Source organism: Bos indicus, chromosome 25 (assembly GCF_029378745.1).
Source record: "Bos indicus isolate NIAB-ARS_2022 breed Sahiwal x Tharparkar chromosome 25, NIAB-ARS_B.indTharparkar_mat_pri_1.0, whole genome shotgun sequence".
In the NCBI taxonomy this organism is placed as follows: domain Eukaryota; kingdom Metazoa; phylum Chordata; class Mammalia; order Artiodactyla; family Bovidae; genus Bos; species Bos indicus.
In genome coordinates, this window is record NC_091784.1 from 3,132,648 (window position 1) to 3,153,628 (window position 20,981).

The window sequence follows — 20,981 nt, forward strand, 5'->3', positions numbered from 1 at the left end:
TCCAGGCATGGCACGCGCCCGGCGGAGGCTTGCGAACCCCTTTCGAGCTCGACACCCGGCTCCACCGCGGCTCGCCCACGTCGGCGTCACCGGGCCACGCCGCGCCGGGCTCCGGCCGGAAGAGGGTACGGCCGGCCGCTTTTCCGGGCCGGAACTTCCGCCTCTCGCGTGACGCCGGGGTGGGCGCTTTACGAAGGCGGACCCGTGGGCGGGACAGAGCTCGGAGGACTGTATTAAAGACCGGACGCTTCCGGTGGCGAGGAGCTGTGGCGGGGCTTGCTGGGATCATGGCGGAGAATCACTGCGAGCTGCTGCCTCCGGCCCCGGGCGGCCTCGGGGCGGGGCTGGGGGGCGGCCTGTGCCGGCGCTGCAGCGCGGGGCTCGGCGCCTTGGCCCAGCGTCCCGGCAGCGTGTCCAAGTGGGTCCGGCTCAACGTCGGCGGCACCTACTTCCTCACCACTCGGCAGACGCTGTGCCGGGATCCGAAATCCTTCCTGTACCGTTTGTGCCAGGCCGACCCCGACCTGGACTCGGACAAGGTGAGGGCCGCGCGGGCCAGTCAGGAGAGTTCGGGTCGCCCTGGTCAGCGGCCCGCCGCACGCCCCCTGCCCCACGCTGAGGAGATCCGCCTCGGCTCCGATCCCCGCGTTCTCTGTCACCAGCTTGACCCAGGTCCGCGACTCCTTTTCTCGGGCCGGGAAAAGAGAGGATGGCGCTGTGGCGCCCACCACCCTCAAGGATCCCCTGCCCGTCCGCCTCTGGGTGCCTCTCTGTCTCGCCCTCTCTGCTCTTCTGTGGAGGAGGTTTTCCAGACCCCCAGACTACTGTGGATCTACTTTCTTTCGTCCCTAGATTCTTTGGCCCCTGGTGCGAACACCTCTTCTCCGTCCCGTGTACTTACTGGCCCTGGAATCTGAGAGCCCCGGTGTTCTCGTCTTCTCACGTTCCAGACGCTTGACTTAACGTTGGTGTGGGGGTTTACGCGGGTGGCCTCTCTTTCCCAGTGACTTGCATTTAGAGAGTTGGTGCTCCATGGTTTTCAGCCGCAACACGCACCCACTCAGCACTCCGAGAAAGTGCCGTCCATAGAGTGCTTTTTCAAAAGGAGGGTTGCTCATATTAAGGGATGGCTTAGGAGTGTTAAGGAAGGGCTAGATAGGAAATTTTTTTCAGTCTTCTAAGTAACCTAGTTTTCTTAGTGCCCTCTCCGAAGGATAGGAATCTCTAGATTGGTTTGCCGATTGTCTTTCATCAGATTAAATGCTCCTATGGTTGTGCAGAAACTATTGTGATGACTACATTTACAAGATTTGTGTGCCTGAAGGAGACTATCTCGAGCTGAACAGCATTGACACTCAGAAAAGGCACTTGGAAGAACAGTTTTTACCTATATTTTTCCTAGTCCACAAGTCTTATTCTAACTTTCCTGTCTTTCACTTGAGCCTACATAATTGCACTTGGCTTGGAGCCTTGCCAGCCCAGCATTTGCCAGGCCTAGGCTTCTCAGAAAGATTCATATCGTCTTCAGGATGCAAAGCCTGACCGACACCATCCTCTGTGTGGCATGACCTTATGATCAGGAAAGGAGAGCTTGAGTTACCACAAAACCACCAGTCATGGGTAGAAATCAGAGTTTGGGCTGCCAGCTCTCCGGTTCCCACCGCCCCACACACACCCTCCCCCGCGGCTGCCCAGCTGTTTCCATTGCGCATTTGACCAAGCTCTCTGCTCTCAGAGAATTGACCTCCCAGAAAATGACAGTCATCTCCAGGATAGAAATAGGCTTTTGTTAGCTGTGATTTTCCTTTTATAGTGTGGGTGTATGTTTTACTGTTTAAGCAGTGAGCCTTAGTGGTCATTCACTTGCATTTCTACTTGAGCCTTTCTGTTTTGTATGCTGAGGCCCATTTTTACATTGCTCTTGTCCATTGGCTTGTTTTGAGGCAGTGCTGTCTATTCAGCGCTGAGACAGTTGATTCAGGGCTGATTAACTATAGTTTGCCTGTTAAGTCAGTTTATCCCTTCATTTTAATATCTCAAGACTACTTAAAAAATTATACTTTATAGTAGTTTTTTGCAGGGGGTAATTTATCAGAGTATAAATTATATCTGTGTTACAGCTGCTCTTTTTCATCTATTTGTAAAGTTGGAATTCAGAACATGAAGGTAATGCAGCAGATACGGTTTCTGTCTCATGAAAGAGTTGATAGTAACTATGAGTTAGCTTTAGCCACAGATGTGAACTTGCCAGAAAGAGTAATGCTAATTCCCTTTAGTCATAGTAGTAGAGTGTTCTGCTTCAAATGACAAAATATATAAGGTCCTCATTCTCCTCAGTTTTCCCCGCTTTGGTTCTGATGAAAGAATGTCCCAGAGATTCACTCCTGGATAACGAAATCCTGAGTAAGGAGTCTGAGGTTGAGGGTGGAGGGAAAGGGGCTCATTTGGAAGAGTGGGATGCTAGCAGTTATCTGCTGGAAGAGAAAACAGGATGTGGATGCACGTGTAAAAATCTGCAAGCCCTGACCTCATAGTTAAGACTGATGGACGCACACCTCAAGGATATTCACAAGGCTGGACGCACCGACTGGAAGATTTCCTGCTGGGCACATTTCTCGTGTTTATTGAGCACTTGGGCTTGCAGAGTAGTGCTTGGGTCGTGTTTGGGTGGGGAGACTTAATAGGGAGGAGTTCCCAGACAAAGGCTGGAATCTTTCAGGAGCCTGATGGGTTCGGAGTTTGTTGGGAGAGTGCCTAGAGCTTGCTATTAAACACAGAATGTCTGGCAAGGACCTCTGTCGGGAAGCCTGGGGGGAAAGGTGGTGTCAGGAGATCTCTGTGGAGGAGTGCTTCGTTCAACAGCGGACAGCCAGGTTGTTAGGGGTGCGGGGAGCCAGGCTGTCTCTGGGCCCCGCTGCTCACTGCTCTCTCGCCTGCTGTTCTGACCTGGGCCCCCGGCGGCCGTGACGTTCTCTCTGCAGTTAGCCCCAGTGCGAGTTCTCACTTCCTCCTGGTGCTTCCCCAGCAGGGCCGGGGCTGCGCCCTTCATTTTGGCCTCTGTTCATCTGCTGTCCTGGGCCATTTTTCTCTGCCCTCTTCCATCAGGAACAGGCCAGGTGTAGCACCTCTTCCAGGAAGTGCTGTGCAAATACCCGGCATGTGATTCACTTGGGCTGTCTCTATTCCACGGTTCCTGGCCCAGTGGCATTGTTGAAAACAGGTTTGAGTTTGTTCAGAGTTAAGTCCGTCCCTGCTTCGGTGGGGAGATGCTTTAGGAATTAAAGGGAAACAGGAAATACTACTTGGTGGTTGGAAGCCACTCAGATTAAATAGGATTTGCAGGGGAGGGGCTTCATTCTCTGCCACTGAGCCAGGTCTGGAGAAAACTGCGTTTCTCATCAGCCTTTGCCCTTCAGCAGGGCCCTTGTCCTAGTTTTGGGGCTGCAGGTGTGGGGGCATCAGGTGGGTCTCTGAGAGGTGGGCCGTCAAGGTGTTCTGATGACATGCTGTATCCTACACAGGTCTTGGCCTGTGCTGACCCCCCAGGTGTTGGCTAGAGTTTCAGGATTAGAACGATAGTGAAAGGAGTTTCACAGACAGGGCTAAGTGATGGGGGTGTGGGTGGAAGGACTATCTTTTAAGCCGCTTGGCAGGAGAAGTGGGGATTACTTAGAGTGAAACGGCAGATTATGTTCTGTGTGACTAAGTCAGAGGCGAAAGGCTGTGAGCGTCGTAGCTCCACCGAGAGGGCTGGGGTGCTGGTGTGAGGCAGGAGCGGCGGTCCCCAGGGGCTGTGCATTTCATCTCACACTTTGCTTGAGTTCTGAGCGCGTCCTCAGCCCTAGCCCCGGGCCTGGCTCAGGCCCCTGGCGGGGGATGCCCCAGTGCAGGGGGTGGCTCACTCGCTGAGGATGCCGCGGTCATCTCTTCACAAGGCCCCTTGGCCCTGACCAGCCCACGCGTCAGAGCAGGGACATCCTGAGAAAGGGCTTGCTTCTAGGGGAGAGCTGCTTCAGGCCAGCGGACTCGGCTGCCAGCCGTCCGAGGGTGGCCAGGAGGAAGTGGTCATCTGCTGCAGAGCAGTTCCTCTTTCTGCCGACGGCTCGGGCGGCCTTCACTCACTCTTGGCCAGCGGGACAGTGACTGGCCTCGGTTTCCAGCAGCGGTCAGAAAGCTGTGGTCCACCTGCCTGTTTTGCAAACAGAGTTGTATGAGAACATAGAGATGCCGGCTCGGGGCTTGGCCATGGCCGCATTCCCCTGGGGTGGCCGTGCTCAACTGCTTTCCGGAGGTGCCCGAGGACCGCAGTCACTGGGCCAACCATCTTTAAACGCGCTGACTCTGCCTGGTACCCAGGGCACAGTCTGCGCAGCCAGGACACCCGCAGGCCACCTCGAGCACAGGACGCTTCCCAGGCCTCCGCTGGGCAGCTCTCCTCAGCCTGCAGAGCGCCCAGCACATTGTGGTCTAGAGTTGGTGGGCTGCGGGGCGTTTTTCACGGTGGCCCACTTAGACTCAGGCCTGACTTTGACTCCACCCACAACCCAACCTGCCCTGATGTGGGTTGGGTTCCTGGACCTCTCTGAGCCAGAGTCCCAGGGGAGTTTGAGGACCAGGGATGCGGGCGTCAGCTCCCCCGCCGGGTGCCCCACACTGCGTCAGCGTCAGCGCAGGAAATAGAGATGGCACTCCCTGGGCTTTATTTACCTCCGCACTTTGTTTTTAGAAAGAATGTCCCAAGAATTTCTCACCTTTCGAACTTGTTTTTTGTTTCCATTTGTCACTTAGACACACTAACTCAACGCGTGCAAACTTCATGCCACTGGCAGAGAGCCCCAGATGCTGGGCCAGCCCCTTGGTGGGGGGTGGGCACTGGGCCCTACAGACCCCCCTGCAGGCCTCCCAAGCTGCCAGTTCTCAGGACAGGCCCTGGGGGTCCGTTCCCAACACTGGGCATTGGGGCTGTACCATGGGGGAGGGACACGGGTTCCCTGCTTACAGGAAACATGATGCCCTTCAGCTTGCAGGGCGCAGCTCCTCTGGGCCGTGTGCCTCTGGGACAGACTTCTGGCCTCAGGGAGGCTGTGTACCCTGCGTCTCTTATCAGGGTCCATTCTGGGGGGCTCTGGTGTCCTCGGGCTGGGCATCCAGGTTCCTGGCCGACTTTGCAAGTCAGGCTTGGCTAGGGCTGGCTCTGCCGCTGAATAGACCAAGGTGGGCTTCTCAAAGCAGTAAGGGAGAGGCAGGCAGGCCTCGGTGAGGACGGGGAGTTGGGCGAGGGTGCAGAGGAGCTGTGTGCCTGCCCTTCGGCCCGGCAAGAAGGGAGAGTGAACTCTGTACCGGCTCCGCCAGCAGGACCGGGCTCAGAGGAGAACAGAGGCTGCCAGGAGCCAGCAAGGCGGTGCCGTGGGGGCCTCAGGAGCAGCGGGTGCGGCATGAGCCTGTGGTGGACATCCTGGCTGCAGTGTCCTGCCTGCCTGCTGTGACTGGCATCCAGGGGACTGGAAACTCCAGGCCTGAGGGGGCCTCGCCTCCAGGCTGGCAGAGGCGCTGGGGAGCTTTGTGCCAGGGACCCTGGGCCCTGTCTGCGGCTGCTTCTCTCCCGTGGTTCCTGCCTGTTTCCATCTCAGGTTGACCTCCTGGTTGCTCACGCTCTCTCTCCCCTCTCCCTCTCCCTCCCCTCTCTCTCCTCTCACTTTCTCTCTCTCTCTCTCCCCTCTCCTCTCTCTCTCTCCCCACCAAGATAAGCAGCGTGGCATCTGTAGGGGAATTCTGTGCAGGTGCTCTGTAACTGGACTGTCTGTAGGCAGGGAAGTACCTGAGCGGTCCGGACAGGTGGCTGCCCCCTTGCCTTTGACAGAAGTGTTCACGGCTGGTGGGTCTCCCCACGGTGTCCTGCTCACGACTGCCCCACACCTGGGTGCCTGGCCCCTGTCTCTGCACACAGTTGATACAGTGTCCGCTCCAAGCGGGCCCGGGTCCTGTGAGCCGTCTCTGCTTGTTCAGGGAGCTTGGTGTGATTCCCCACACCCCCACCCCCGGTGGATTGGTTCTAAGAGAAGAACCAGGAGCCTCCTGTGGGGGTCCTATCACGCACCTGTGGTTTGCTTCTGAGTCAGCGTCACTGGAGTCGTGGGTGTCACCCTAGATTCTGTTCCTAAGCCACATGGTAGGACTGCGAGGCACCTGGGGTTGGGGGCCCAGGGCCCTGCTTCCCCTCCGTTCCCTGCATGTGCCGCGGGGGTGCCCCTCCACGGTGCGCAGGGCGGCTTGCGGTCAGGGCTGCCGGCTCTCCCACGCTCGTGAGTGCAGCCGCTGCCCCTGCGGGCCTCTGCTCTCTGGCCTCCGTTTCCTCATTTGGAACTGGTAATGCCTCAGGCCTCTTCTAGGTCAGGGACTTGCCATACTGTAGAAAACTTAAGAGAAAAGCAGGCAGAGGTGAAGGTTTTAAGTGACACAGAATCCCTTAAGTGGGTAATTTCAGAGAGAAATGTCTTTCTAATTATGTTGCTTGCACATGTTTGTGCACAGATAACTCCACGCTTTTGCGTTTAGCTCTCAGATGGGGAATTTTGACAGCACACCTTGCGTTTAGCTGGGGACACTCAGCCCCCTTAACTTGTAGCCTCCGGTGGCCGACAGCCACGATCACACTGTGTTTCCTGGTGTGTCTGCTGCAGTTGTGAAGGTGGCTGAGAGGAGCCGGGTACAGTGAGACGGAAACAGGATTCCTCTGTTTACAGTCTCGCCTGAGGGCCCGGCTTCTCCACCGCGTCCCTTATGGCCCTTTTCCTTTTTATGGCCCTGTGCATGGGCGGCTGCCTGCTCTGACCCACAGTGCTTGCTGGCAGGGCGTTCAAACCTGCCTGGACCATGCGGACCGGGCATGGGCGGGCAGGTGCGCTGCCCCCAAACCAGCACCAGGGGCTGGGGTGGGGGTGCATGGGGTGTCCCATCGGGATTCCCCTCCCTGCCTCCCTCCTCTGACTGCAGGTCAGGGGTCCCGTGGGTGCCTGTGGCATGGGCTTCTCCAGAGGAGGGACGCGGGCAGGGCACTCCTGGCTGTGGCCAGGGTGTTGCCTCTGTGGCCCAAGGCCCAGGTTCACTGTTCACTGGAGCCCTCGGCTCAGCCCCAGGCAGGGCGGGAGAGAGAGCAGACAGTGAGAGACGCCTGGTGGGCGTGGCCTCTGTTAAATATTCATGAGAAAGCTCAGCCGTTCTCTCTGTGCCTTTGGGTGGATGTATATTTCAAAGCCAGCACTGCGGAAGCAGGTCACACGCTAACTTGGCGAGAAGAGGGGATAGTCAATTTTTAAAAAGGTTTGTTGAGCAAGCAATCTTAATTCTGGCTCTTTTACAAAAAAATAAAACCCTCAAGCCTCACCACTATAAGAATGTGACACAGGCTTGTTATATAAACTGAGGGCAGGAGAGAGATCCTCGAGTCTTCCTGCCTGTTGTCCGCCTGGCCAGGCCAGGCACACGTCACAAGCTCATCCTCCCGTGAGTTGGTGCCGGGCGGCATTCACCTGCTGCCGACTAGACAGCACGGAGACCACCCTCCCTGTCCTGTGGCTCAGGTGAGCCCGAGGCTGCTGAATCTGGGACGAGGGGTCTTCTCTCTTTCTGTGCTCTGTTTTTATTTCTGCCTTAGGCTGGATGCCCCGGGGCCGCTTACACACAAACAGCGTGAGGGCCCAGGGCCCTGGCGACCCCGGGTGCAACCTAGTCACAGCCCAGGGCACGGCTGCCCTCGCCAGCACAGATGCGCTCCAGCAGCGTGGGCTCCAGCATGGGCTCAGTGCTGGGGGTGCGGCTTCTGCAGAGCTCCTGCCTGTGCGCCTCAAGTGAGCGTGTGTGCTCTTCTGGGCAGGGGCCCGTGCGCCTTGGTAGAATGAGCACTTCCCCCACACTGCTGCTCAGCCTGTCCTGACTCTGGAGTCTCGACCTTGTTTCTTAAGGAAGCCCTTCCGATCAGAACAGGTGCTCGCAGAGAGACTGGGCCCAAGAGCTGTGTGGGGCCCACGAGGAGGCCGCCGAGAAGACTCCTCAGGTCCGTCCTGGAGAGGCGGGCTTGTCGCTGCCAGGAGCTGGCCACTTCCCTGCAGCATCTCAGGGTGCCTGGGGCCTGCACTTCCAGGGCCAGGTTGGGGGATTTCCCTCCCCGGAGTGGGTGCAGGGCCGGCGTGGCAGCCGCTGGACTGAGTGTCCCGCCCTCAGCTGGTGACGCTGCAGGGGAGACACATGGAGTGTCAGGGGCCCCTCTGAAGCCCACTCCGGCTGGCCCCAGCCCCTGGAGGCCAGCTCAGGCAGTGGGTCCTGGGACCCTGGGGAGCTGGCACATGTGCCCTGAGGGTGGGTAGGTGCCCAGCTCCGGGCAGCCGTGCTCTGGCATGGAGGCAGTCGAGATAGAAAACAGTAGAAGTACACGGAAGGCATGCGTCCTCACATCCCCTGGTCCATCCCGGAGGCCGCCTTTGCTCCTCATGGACTCGACGGAAAACCCTTGAGGCCTCCAGATTTACTGCACGAAATTCCGGGCTCTATGCGCACGAGGGAGAAGGGGGCCCTCGCACAGCACGTTGCCTCACAGTTGAGAGTGGCTCTGGCACCCTTGGGCTCACCATGTCCAGGAGGCTCAGGGGCTTCTACTGCACCCCCTCCTACCGTGAGCACCCTGACACTGCGCTGGAGACTCGGCCCGTCAGCCGCCCCTGCGTCCTCCATGGCCCTTGCCTCCAGGACCTCAGCCTCATCCCGGCAGGCACCTGCTGGACAGGGAGGCCAGCCCCACGCTTCCTAACTTAAGAGTCACCTGCTTGTCTCAGCGGAGTCCTGGGGCCCTTGGCCCAGGTGCAGAGGGAAGGGGGCTCCTGTGAGGGGAGGAGCCGGCAGCCCTGCTGGATGGCAGCCTGGGCCAGGTCGCACTCAGCAGACCAGAGAGCAGTGGACACGGTGTCCTGGAAGAGGCGGGGCCGTGGCCTTCTGTGGACCCCAGACTCTTGTCCTTGGCACAGACCCTGCCCCGCCTCTGCACCGAGGGCTGCCACAGGCCTCCACTGGTGCGCCCACGAATGGGCACCACAGCCTCCCCTGTGCCAGGGCATGTGTGTCCACCTCCGTCAGCCACGCCTGGATGGCGCTGAGCTGACGCCAAAGGCCTGCCTCGGGCAGCGAGGCATCAGAAAGATACTGGCCCTGCGGGGGGGCAGGGCCCACCAGGTCCGGAGGGGCGCCTTCTGAAGACAGGCCCTGGAGACGCCGCCTATCGGGGAGGGGTCCTCAGTGGTCAGTCACGGGGAAGCTCTGTTCCCTGAGCCTGGGACCCCACCCCAGTCCTGCCCAGGGAGGAGCCCCGAAATGAGCAGGGCGGCCATCAGCCTCTGTGCCGGGGAGAGAGTGGGGTCACTAGAGGGCGGGCCTGACTGAGCGAAAGGTGATCCCGCCTCAGGAGTCCTGGGAGCTGAGCAGAGAGGTCTTGTGCATGGCACCCCTGCCTCTGAGTGGCGGTCACCTTGCTGCCACAGAGCTGAGACTCGGTTTCACCTGCAGTGGTGACGGGTCAGGGCCAGAAGCCGCGGGTGGCTGAGGTAGGCGAAGCTGCTTGGGGTCCCCTGAAGTGCCACAAGCGCTGACGCGCCAGTTGTGGGTGAGACCCCTCTAGCCGTGGCCTGGTGGCCAGCTGCAGAAACCACCCTGTTGTCTGGGCTCAGCTTGTCTCTTGCTCTCTGCAGGATGAAACAGGTGCCTACTTAATCGACAGAGACCCCACCTACTTTGGGCCCGTGCTGAACTACCTGAGACATGGGAAGCTGGTCATTAACAAAGACCTGGCAGAGGAAGGTGAGTCGGAGGGGGAGGGGCAGGCGGTGGGGGCCCTCCAACCCTGGGAGCGGAGCCCCACTCCTTCCCCAGCTCCCTCCCGAGCAGATGCTCGTCTCAGGCCCAGCCTGCCCGCTGGGGGCTGCGGCTCTCTCACTCCCTGTCCTTCGGGGAGGGCGGCTCTGGCTCGGGGCCCGCTGCTCTCTGGGGGTCCTGGCTGACACTGCCTGGGGGCCACGCCCCTCCTGGGGTCCCCGGGATCGCCCACCCTGGGTCTGCTCCCCTCCGGGGCAGCCCGGCCGCTGGCTCTGTGTTCTGCCCGTGTCTGCAGACACCGGCCATGCTCCGGCTCCTGGCATGGAGCCAGGTGTCCTGAGAGCCCAGGGCTCGGCCCCGTTTTGCTTGTTAAGCTGTGCCCACTCCCTCCTTCATTCTGGCCCATCTTGCTCCTGTGACCACCTGTCTGCATCTTTTTCTGCAGCATCTATTTAGTGTATACATGTGTGTTTTTGTCTGTTTTATGTGTGCATGGGCCTTGGGTTCACTGCGGGGCAGAGACAGCATTTATTTGATCTGGTGGAAATTAGTTATTTTTCTTTATCCTAGGGGTATTGGAGGAAGCGGAATTTTACAATATCACCTCACTAATAAAACTCGTCAAGGACAAAATTAGAGAGCGAGACAGCAAAACATCACAGGTGAGATGGGTGACTGGCACCAGAACCCTTCCGAGACCTGCTTGGTGACGTGGCTCACTCCCTTCTCCCAGCTGACCAGTTCCTCTGGAGCTGTCCTTGTGCCCTGCCTTGCCCTCCGGGCGCCTCTCGCAGTGCCTGCCAGCTGGCGCCCTGGCCAGTGAGGAGAGGCAGAGGACAAGCAAGAGGCTTCCATGGGCCTCTGTGTGTGTAGCCGTCTCGGGGCGGGTGTTGCAGGCAGAGCTCCGCAAGTGCAAAGGTCCTGTGGTGGCCAACTCCTTGGCCCACTTGGAAGGCTTGCGGGGAGCCTGGGGGAGCCGGCAGTGGGCTGGTGCTGACGGGGATGGGGGTGGGGGTGTAGGCAGAGCAGGCTTGGCTCTGATCGGGAAGGAAGGGCTCAGTGGACAGCTCTTGATGCTGACCCTGTCCCAAGGGCATGGAGTCCACATGGGACCTGTTTGCACTTGGCCACGGTCAGCCGTGCTGGAGCTGGCACGGGCACTCCACTGCCTGTTGGGCTAGTGCGTTTTGAGGCAGCTGTCTGACACCTTCCCCGAGGCAGGCTCCTGAGGGTCTCGGCAGTGGTCCTGTCGTGGTGCCAGGCTCTGCGGTGGCTGCAGAGTGCAGCCCCTGCCTGGGCCCCCACCCGGGGCTGCTGTGCACGCTTTCCCTGAGAGCCGGAGTTCCTAAGAGTCTCCACCCTCTCACCGCCCTGCCACTGCCTCCCAAGCCGGGCTTCCCCCCAGGGCCCTGCAGCCCCAGGGCTGGCACTCTCGGCCTCTCTGAAGAGCTTGCTGAGATCGGCCGTTCCAGGTGGCTGGTCAGGGACTGGGGGAGGGCAGGTGATGCGGCCACAGGCCCCACAGTCATCTCTGGCCAGTGTGCGGCCTGGCTCCCTGCTGCCAGCCCCCTCAAAGACAAAGCCCGTGACTGGGCCGGCTCGGCCCTCTGTGCCTGTGCCGTCACACCCCCCACCCTGTGGGGACGTGGGCGAGGCCCGCACGGGCGGGGCAGCGCTCAGCGCCCTCCATGTGTCCCCAGTGAAGGCTCTTTGGGCCGTGTGGGGACCAGAGCACTGGGGCTGCGACCCCGTCCCTGGGGTGGCGTCAGGGCAGAGCTCTGGCAGTGCGGCCCGGGCTGGGAGTGGAGCTGGGTGGAGTTTGGGGTGGGGGTGCACAGACAGGAAGGCCCACGGGCTCCTGTCCGAGCCACGTGCTCAGCTGAGCGCTGTCTTCCGAGGGCGGGGCCCAGGCCAGTCCTGCTGCTGGGGTCAGACGTTTGGTAAGGCTCCTCAGGGCGCAGGCAAGGCTGCCTTCATGTGTTTGCATCCAGCCACAGGTGTTCTCGGGTTTCAGGAACATGACTCATTTTATTTTGGAATTTAGAAATAGAAATATTTTTGGAGGCGGATGGGGAAGCAGAAGACAGTAGCTGTTCCAGCATGTTTGTTTTCTTTGGTGTTCCTGTGGGCGTCACGACCTGGGCTGAGAGGTGGGCGGGACTGTGGGCCTCCCCGGGGCCCGGGGCTGTCCCCGGCTTGGCCTCGGCGTGGGAACACTCCCCCGTGTCTGCTCTTGCAGGTGCCGCTGAAGCACGTGTACCGTGTCCTGCAGTGTCAAGAGGAGGAGCTCACGCAGATGGTCTCCACCATGTCCGATGGCTGGAAGTTCGAGCAGGTAAAGGCCTCTGAGCCTGCAGGGCAGTGAAGCTGCTGATTACCAAGGCCCTGCCCAGTGCTCAGGGCAGCCGGCCCCAGGGACCAGTAATGAGGCGTCAGGCGGCCTGCAGTTCCTGGAAGCTCGGTCCCCAGAGTGTCCCCCGTGCCTCTCACCAGCAGCAACCTGTGCCAGCCCAGGCTGGATCGTCGTGGGCGCGGGGCTGGTGGCGGCAGGAGTCGGTCTTAGGGTCCCACTGTCCAGTCTTCACTCCACAGTTATCTTTCCTCGTCCACTCACTTCTTTGTGGTACGACTGTTCCCTGGGCTTCTCTGTGGCATCTCTACATATGTGCGTAGAGATGTGCTTGTGTGTGTATACGTGTGTCCTTGAGTATATACATGTGTGTGCTTATGTGTGTACTTGTGTACCCGTGTGTGTACATGTGTGCACGTGTACACCTGTGTCCTTGTGTATATACACGTGTGTGCATGTGTTTTTGTGTGCCTGTGTGTATATACGTGTGTGTGCTTATGTGTGTGCATGATTGTGTGTGCCCATGTGTATCTGTGTGCATGTGTGTACTTACGTGTGTATCTCTGTGCGTGTGTGTATCTGTGTGTGTGCATGTGTGTACCTATGTGTGTTTCTGTGTGTGTGTACGTATGTGTGTATGTCTCTCTGTATGTGTGTATCTGTGTGTATGTATCCGTTCTTATGTATATAGGTGTGTGTGTATATGTGCATATCTGTGTGTGTATGTTTATGTGTGTGTGTGTGTGTCCGTCCTTGTGTGTATAGGTGCGTGTGTGTATCTCTCTGTGTGTATGCGTGTGTGTGTCCATCTGTGTGTATGTGTGTATATCTGTGTGTGTGTCCGTCCTTGTGTGTATAGGCGTATGTGTGTGTATATCTGTGTGTGTGTGTGTTCATCCGTGTGTGTGTGTGTATATCTGTGTGTGTATGTGTGTATATTTGTGTGTATGTGTGTTTGTCCTTGTGTGTATAGGTGTGTGTGTGTGTATCTGTGTGTGTCCATCCTTGTGTATATGGGGGGGGGGTGTGTATCTGTGTGTGTGTCCTCCACCCCCCACCCCCTGGCCTGTGTCCACCTCGGCCCCCCAGGCCGTTGGTGCTGCTGTAGGCACCAGGGCCCTTCCTGGGGGGCTGCCCGGCGGGCTCCTGCCCTGTCCTGCCCGTGACTGAGCAGCGCTGCTGACTCTGGCCGACCCAGCTGCTCGCTTCATCAGCAGGCCCTGGCCAGGACCACAGGGAGAAAGGACGAGAGCTGAGTCACTTCCTCCCACCCACCTGCTGCCCCGTCCAGAGCACTCTGACGGTCCCGCGGGCACATTGCCCCTCGTGCCAGGGGCCTGCAGTTCGTTACCTGGGGGCCTCTGCCCACGGCCAGGGTGTCCTATGAGTAGCCGGCGCCCCCACAGGCTCAGTGTCCCTGTGCCTGTGTCTCAGGCTGAGACTCTGAGGTTTGACCTCACAACCCCATGACCCCGCTGGCCCCTCTGGCTCCTCAGAGTGTCCCCTGGAGTAGACTACCCAAGGGAGAAGTTAAAGGGCTCCCGGCATCTCTCCTGGTTAAGGTGACCCCTTTCGGGGGTATTTTGAAATAATCACACTGTTCTTGGTGCCCCTGTGAATCGTCATGAAAGGTGCCGGCTCAGCCCTCCTCAACCGCTCCTCGGTCAGCAGCCCCAGCGTGAGGAAGCCCCAGTCCTGGCTTCCCCGAGGGGCTCGCCCTCGAGTGTGCTCACGCACGTGTGCTCTGGCCCATGCTCACGGACAGGGCAGAGCACTGTAGCCCCCTCCTGGGCCCGGCTCTGAGGGGCCCCCAGCGCCCTGCCTGCTCGCTGCCAGCTCCAGCGCCACACTCCCCTCCCTGGTCACTGCTTGTCCCCTGTGGGCCCAGCCAGGACCCCCCAGAGGAGCTGGATGCGCAGCACAGGAGGCCCGTCCCGCATGGCTGTGTGTGTGTGTGTGTGTGTGTGTGTGTGTGTGTGTGTATGCGCGTGTGCGCGCATGCATCTGAGCCTGAGCCTAGACCTTTGGAGACGGGGTTTTCAGTAAGTTCATAAAAAGTCTCTCGACTGAACCCTGTCCCTAGCTTCTTCGGCTGGGTGTCTCCGAAGACTTCCCTCCCGGTGGGCTGGTCCTGAGCTGGGGGCAGCTCTCAACCCATGTCCCACTGGCCCTCTCTCCCCCAGCTGGTCAGCATCGGCTCCTCCTACAACTATGGCAGCGAGGACCAGGCTGAGTTCCTGTGTGTGGTCTCCAAGGAGCTGCACAACTCGCCACACGGCCCCGCCAGCGAGCCCAGCGAGAAGGCCAAGGTGGGTGCACCATGCCCGCCGCCCGCCGGGCTGGCTCCCTCCTTCCCGCGTCGCCGCTCACCGTCGTCCCTGTGCTGCAGCCTCGCGGGCTTCGCGGCCGCCCGCTCACCCTGTGCATCTGCTCTGTTGTCCCTCATTTTCCATAGGCATGTCGGAAGCGAAACTCGGGAACAGAGGGTGCAGACGTCCCTGGGCCGTGGGCCGTGGGGTTGCTGGACACCCAGGCCCCCGCCCTCACTGCCCCTGCCCACGGCCTGCTCCTGAAAGTGCCCTCCTTGGTGGGGGCTGCACTTCTTGATGTTTTCCTGGGGACGGGACGTTGAGGCTGCAGGGCAGGGCCTCTGTCCCTGGTGTGGGGGTAGACGGGGCAGATCTGGTAGGTGTGTGATTCTTCAACTCCACGGAGTACGCTCTTGGCGTGGCACCAGCCCCTCCCTGTGGGCCATCGGGCACTTCTCCCCAGAGCAGCTCAAGTGCGGCCACGGTGAAAATGGACAGGGTGGTTGCTACCCTTGCCTGGAGGTGACGGGTTCTAACGGCATGTCTTCTGGGCTCGTCCCGGGTCAGGACTCCAGATGTGTCTGTCAGTGCAGAGTCCAGCATCAGTATGGGCAGGACTTCCGAACCTGTGGGCCAAGCGGTGCCTGGACGACCCTGCAGCCAGCTCCGGGGGCCCAGGGCTCCGTGGCGGCCAGCCCGTGAGGCCAGGCCCACAGACGGCCCTGGGGGAGGCTCAGGTGCCCGTCAGAGGTGCTCTAAGGGGGTATGGGAAAGGCCTGAGTCGGAAGGGCTCTACCTGATGATGTAAAACTGGGGCTCCCCGGCCTTCCCCACACGCTTGCCCAGGGGCACCCCGTCTGCTCTGGGCCTAGAACTGTTGCTGGGAGCCTTTCAGGGTCTTCCTTGGAGGTGTAGGCTCGGGACGGACCACAGGGTCAGCACGCCCACAGTCCGTGGTGACCGTGCCCCTCCTCCTCCAGGGCTGCAGGCACCTCCTCGCCAGGGGCTCTACCAGGGTCCGGAGGTGAGGAGTGCTGATGCCCTGCCTGGGGTGGGGCTTCGGGCTCAGAGTCGGCCCACCTCCCCAGAGCCCCAGCCTCTAGAGGAGCCTCGTCTCCCTGAGTGTTTGCAGGGCTCTTTGTAAGTTGTCTATTTTTAGCAGCTTTTATTTCTGAACTTGAAAAATTCGCGTAGCCGAGCTCCCCAGGCAACCATCAGGCTCATCTCCCTCAGGTGCTTTTCAGCTGCGGGAGGACGAGTCTGTGCCGCCGGAGCTCCGGGCGTGACCCCAGATCCCTTTGCCAGTGGAAGCGCGGCCTTGTTTCTCTCTCCAGAAATACCTGGTCCTGGAGTGTGGTCACCACAGTAGCTTCTAAATGGGGGCGGTAGCAGAGGGGGCCTCAGAGCTATGGGAAGCCATGGGCGCCAGGTGGGGTGTCGTCGGGGGCGCCTGTGTGTGGCCTGGTGGGAGCAGTGCCGTGAGCTCCAGGGGCCCCGTCATGATTGCCCCTCCCTGGGCCGCGGCTGGAGCTGGCCTCCCCCACACACACGTCTCGGGAGAAGTGACCTGAGAGAGTGGGGGCGGGGCAGCCGGACAAGGGGCCCAGGTGCCGGGGTCAGGCATGCGTTGCACAGGAAGCTCAGAGCGGGTGTGGGGCGGAGGCCAGAAAGTGGGCCCCTGGAGTTCACAGAGGTGCCCCTGGGGCCACGGGGCCCTGCCCCCAGGCACGCACCCCCAACCTATGTCCAGCCAGTCTATGGGTCTTGGTTAGGTAGACATGATTGATCCATGGATCAGTGATCGATCGCCCATGTGCCTGATCGCAGCCTCCAGCCCCCTGGCCAGCTGACCCCACCCTGTGTCCTGGAGGTCATGGCCTCCCAGGAGCTGAAGGTAACGGCCAGGTTCTGGGCCTGGCCCAGTGCTTCACAACGTGGAGGGAAGGAGAACTCTGCAGCCTCAGGGACCCAGGGACAGCGTGGCTCGCTCCACTGTGGCCAGCATGGCTGCTCCGAGGAGTCTGGCCCGTCTGGGTGGGCTCCCTTGCCCCCGCCCTGCCCGCACTGAAGGGTGGGCGCCCCCCGCCCCCCACCCCGCCTGCACTGACGCGCCCTCTCTTCTTCTCCTCCCTGCCGCCCGCCATGTGCTGAGCCAGAGTGACGACGAGGACACGGGTCCTGGTGACAGTGACTCAGATTAAGTGTAAATGTCACGGTGAGCCTGCCGCCCTCGAAACTGACCATGCGCCTGTGCCTCCTTGAGCCCCGCCTCCCACGCTGCATCTGCCCCGCACCTGTAGTTGACAGAGGCCCTTCCGTGTTCAGTACCCGCGCCGATCTGTCCGGGAGCGGGGCTCTGTGTCCCCCGAAGGATGCCCACGTTGGGGTGGGACCTTGGCCAGGGCCCCCGGGCGCTGTGTGTATCTGCCTGGGGGTGCAGCTGGGCCTCGGGCCTGTGCCTCCCGGGGACACGCAGCCCCAGCTTCACGGTCTCCCCACCCTGTCCCAGCCACCCCCTGGCTCAGGGCTGAGGAGTCAGTGTTGTGCCTCGGAGGGTGGGCCCTGATGCCCTGCTCCCTGCGCCTCATGAGGCTTGCTGGTGGACAGGGGTCTGTGCCAACCCTCCAGTTGGCCATTTTGGGAGACCCTGGGGTGCCCCTCAGCCCTGCTGCTCATCAGGCCCCTGCTTCCTCCTGGCCAGAACCCGATCAGCAGGGAGCGCCAGGCTTGCCCCCTCGCATTGCCAGCGGAAGTGGAGCTCAGAGGGGCTGGGCGCCAGCGTCGCCCAGGGTCCCCCAAGCCCTGAGGTCTGGTCTGGGGGCATGGGCCAGGAATGGCTTCTTCGTTGTTACTGGTGGTTTTTCTGGTGGTTGTACGAGTACATAATATCCTCAGTGTGCCTCTTGACCTGGAGATTGTGTGGTGTCTGCCGCCTGGCCCTTTGAGCAAAGTCTGCAGGGCCTGGTCTGGGCCCGTGCAGCACGGGCTCCAGCTGTCGTTTTAAACTTTGCAGCGGCCACGTGGACCAAGAAAAGGGACATGCGGAATAGATGCGATGACCGTTAGCTGTGACGGTCCTGACACTCGTTTCTCACTTCCCTCTTCTCAGCCTGAAGTCAGGCGTGCAGTTTGCGGGTAGGGCCCGCCTCAGCTTGGAGTGACCGCCCCTTTGGGCTCAGCTCAGCCTCAGCCCGGCCGGAGGTGAACCGCAATGGGGGTGCGGGAGCGCAGAGGAGCCAGCCTCCCGGAGGAGGCGGGGCTTCTATCAGCACCACCCCCGTTACGGCTGTCACGGGTGCCTGCAGGAGACCCTGACTCCGGGTGTGGATCGCTGGGGGTGCTGCCCTGGACCTGGACCGGCCCGGCCCTCGGGGGCCCTACCATGTACCGGGCTCCGCCTGCTCTGTTCCCGCGAGCTGGCTCAGGCCTTCTTGCCAGCGGCGGCTGAGGTGAGAGCCCGTCTGGGTAGACGGGCTGTGCCCGCCACAGCTCCCAGGCGAGGTCTCTGCCCTCATGTGCAGACAATACTGGGGCTCCAGCTGCAGCGGGCTGCTCCCTCCCGCACGGTCCCTCACTCCCAGCCCGCTCGACCTTCCCATGTCTCAGTCCTGCAATCTCAGATGCCCGCTGCCCTGCTGGACTCCATGGAGTGGGTGGCTCGCGGCCCCCCAGACTCCAGCTTTTCCTTCAGACTGCCATGGGGCCAGGGCCGCAGGCCCTCCTGAGATCGCCCCAGGTCTTATTCTCAGGCCACGTCCCCGTCCAGGCCTTTCCCAGTGAGCAGGCAAGTCCAACTTGGGGGCCTGCCCCGTCCAGCCTGAGGAGGGGCCCTCAGCCCGTTGCACCCCCAGCCCGGCAGAAGGTGCACCTCCCTGGCGGCTGGTGGTAGGCAGGGCAGGAGGGCGGCCTGGAGGCCTGGAGCTGTCGGACGCCATGGCAGGCGGGGGCTGTCGAGGTGGGCTGGACAGCTGGAACTTCTCCTGAGTCACTGGAGCACGCCCGCGGGACGTGAGAGGCTGCTGCAGGCGGCTGTGCCGGTGGGGAGCCCCTGGCCTTGAGACCGCAGTCTGCCCGTGCCCGCAGGGCCTCCCCTGACCAGCCTCCGTGTGAGCTCACCCTCCCAGGCGCGGCCCGAGCTCGGGGGATCCAGGGCTCAGCACCTCTTCTCAGGGCCGTATCTCTCTCAGCTCCGAAACACAAGTGGAAAGTGCCCCCAGGAGGCCTCTTTCGCTGCCAGTGAGGTCACAAGGAAGGTCATCTTACTGCTCTGGCCTGGGCTGGGTCGGCCTGGCTGGGCAGTGGCCTTCTTGTCCTGGTACCTGGGGTCAGGGATGTGTCCCAGAGCCCTGTCTGGTTACAAGGAGGGAGCCGGCCCCCCAGGCCAAGGGTCTGGTTACAGAAGACAAGACTCAGCCAGGCAGTGTGTGGACGAGGGGGTGACAGGGCAGGCCTGGGGGGCCAGGTGGAGGGGTGTGGTTTGCAGTGGGGCATGGAAGGAAAATGAGGGCCGGTTGGGTGGGGGCCCTGGTCGCACACCTGTGTCTTCCACCTGGACCAAGCTGAGCTGGAGAGAAAATCAAGGTTTGGGGGCAGTTAACCCCTAGGTGGGCGCTGGCACCCTTGGGAGGGGGGAGCCTCCCACCCTTGGGAGGCCATTGCGGGAGATGCGGCTGGGGTCCTCTGGGCCTTGGTGAGGAACTGTCCCCCGGGGCCGCGCTGGTGAGTCTCAGGCGGCCCCGGAGGCGCCGTGGAGACAGGCCTGCGACTGCCTCGAGTGTGGTCACTCGGTGGTTTCCCGCAGCCTCCACGTGTCCATTGCTTCCTGGGCCGCAGGCCGCAACGCTGCCTTTCTGTTCACGGCCTGAGTCCTCACTGTCTGCCTTTGGCATTTTCAGATTTTGCAAGAACGGGGTTCGAGGATGTGAGGAACACACTGTTGAAGCTGAAGAGACGTTTTACCTTTTCCCAAGACGCAATGATCCGCCACGTCGAGGAAGCTTGGCCATGAGAAGAAACCTGCTTTTGACAATTTCTCTAGAGATCTGGGTGTGAATGCTTTTTTTGCCTCTGAGGTGGGTGGTGAGAGACGGGACCAGCTGTCCGAAGCCAGGCGTCACTGCTCGCAGGCAGCTCCTGCTGGGCGGGCATCTCTGCGGGACCTCCGCTCGGCTTCCCAAGTGCCGCTCGGGCCCGAGGCAGGGCTCCTGAACTGGCCCTTACATCACCGAAGATCATTTCAAGGACTGTGTTCTTGGTGCTACATAAACAGTCTGTAGTGGAGCCTGGGCCTTGCTGGTAGGAGGGTGGGCACAGTGCCCCGGGCTCTGGGTGCCCTCTGACCACCCTGGTCCTTGGGGCAGGGGGTCTGCTGTGCCTCCCAGACGTGACGGCTTGGTGGTCTCTCCCGGCCTCCGCATGTTCACTACTTCCTGGGCCTGACCCGGCCAGGCCGACCCAGGCTTCTCCGTTTGTAGTTTCCAGACGAGACCGTGGCGTCCTTTCTTTCCCCGTATGGACAGACTGCCAGTGCTTTCGCTTCCTAGAGGCGCCTGAAAGTGCTGCTGCCTTTTGGGCGGACCTGTCCCCTCACTTAAAGGGAGGGACGAGTTTGCCTCGTCTGGCCCGCCCGGGGGCGCGGGGGCAGCCGGCGCCCCGCAGTGCCTTGCTCTCGCCTGGGCTGGAGGGCGGGGCGGGAGGCCTGTCCACAGGCTCCTGGAGCTGAGACTCCAGGCCACGCTGGAGGTCGGGTGTTGACAGCGCACACGGACAGCCTCTGCCGGCTCACGCGCTCGTGTAACTATGCAGTTCTCTGACATTTCTGGGGCGCTGGGGAGGAGCCTGCATGGCCAGCCCCTGCCTGACGCTGGAGCTGCCGGATCGGATTCCTTTGAGGACGGCTGTCTGCGCGCTTTGAGAGCTGACCTTCCCCAGCGGGTCGGGGACCTGTGCCCCCCATCCCGTCCGGACGCCAACCTTCCTGGCTCCAGACGCTACCGGAGGCTTCTCGCCTGCCCCTCTTCTCCTTTGCCAATATTACCTGATGAACCAAGTTCTCCAGCACTAGGACTTACCTCCTTTTGTAAGGTCTCTTGTGCGTGGTTCAGCGTTTTTGGCTTCACACTGACCTTTCCATGGGCACACTCGGCCCCGAGACCCTCCCTCCCCTTGGAGCCTCGGGGATACCGTGGGGCGCCGCTGACTGCTTCGCGTCGTTTGATTTGTGACCTTGAGATAATAGATAGGCTTGTGGTTTGTTTGTTTTTTTAATTTAAAGATATTAAGACTTAATTCACTAAAATTTATTCTAAGGGGATATTTATACTTTTGTACTTTTTTAGGTATCCGTATTTTATCACCTTACAGTTTAATGCCTAAGTTTCCCCTGAAAATAGCAAATAAAATTGTGTATTTATGACTGAGCAGAACAGCTGTTAGTGTCTTAAAGTGTACGGAAGAGCCGCTGC

The 20,981-nt window shown here is 60.7% G+C and overlaps 1 protein-coding gene across 4 annotated transcripts; it reads left to right on the forward strand.

Moving 5' to 3' along the window:
• The first annotated feature begins 237 nt into the window (after positions 1-237).
• KCTD5 (potassium channel tetramerization domain containing 5) lies at positions 238-20,936 on the forward strand. Of its 4 annotated transcripts, XR_011563985.1 has the most exons (8): positions 241-539; positions 9,735-9,843; positions 10,429-10,520; positions 12,098-12,193; positions 14,392-14,517; positions 16,674-16,732; positions 17,627-17,966; positions 19,413-20,936. XR_011563985.1 is itself a non-coding variant. In XM_070779491.1 (7 exons), exons 1-6 carry the CDS (start codon positions 288-290, stop codon positions 16,716-16,718), a joined length of 720 nt encoding a protein of 239 aa, XP_070635592.1. In that variant the 5' UTR covers positions 241-287; the 3' UTR covers positions 16,719-16,732; positions 19,413-20,936. The 4 variants fall into 4 exon arrangements, 3 of the variants coding, with proteins under 3 accessions (XP_070635591.1, XP_070635592.1, XP_019843030.2); XM_070779491.1 differs by lacking the exon at positions 17,627-17,966; XM_070779490.1 differs by lacking the exons at positions 16,674-16,732; positions 17,627-17,966; positions 19,413-20,936 and adding an exon at positions 14,664-16,667 and having other exon boundaries at positions 238-539.
• Positions 20,937-20,981: the final 45 nt, after the last annotated feature.

Bases quoted from the DNA above. Each gene is read 5' to 3' on its own strand.
- KCTD5 (XM_070779490.1), top strand. From the start codon at position 288: ATGGCGGAGAATCACTGCGAGCTGCTGCCTCCGGCCCCGGGCGGCCTC. The intron at 9,844-10,428 runs GTGAGTCGGAGG...TCTTTATCCTAG, and splicing joins CAAAGACCTGGCAGAGGAAG to GGGTATTGGAGGAAGCGGAA. The intron at 12,194-14,391 runs GTAAAGGCCTCT...TCTCTCCCCCAG, and splicing joins ATGGCTGGAAGTTCGAGCAG to CTGGTCAGCATCGGCTCCTC.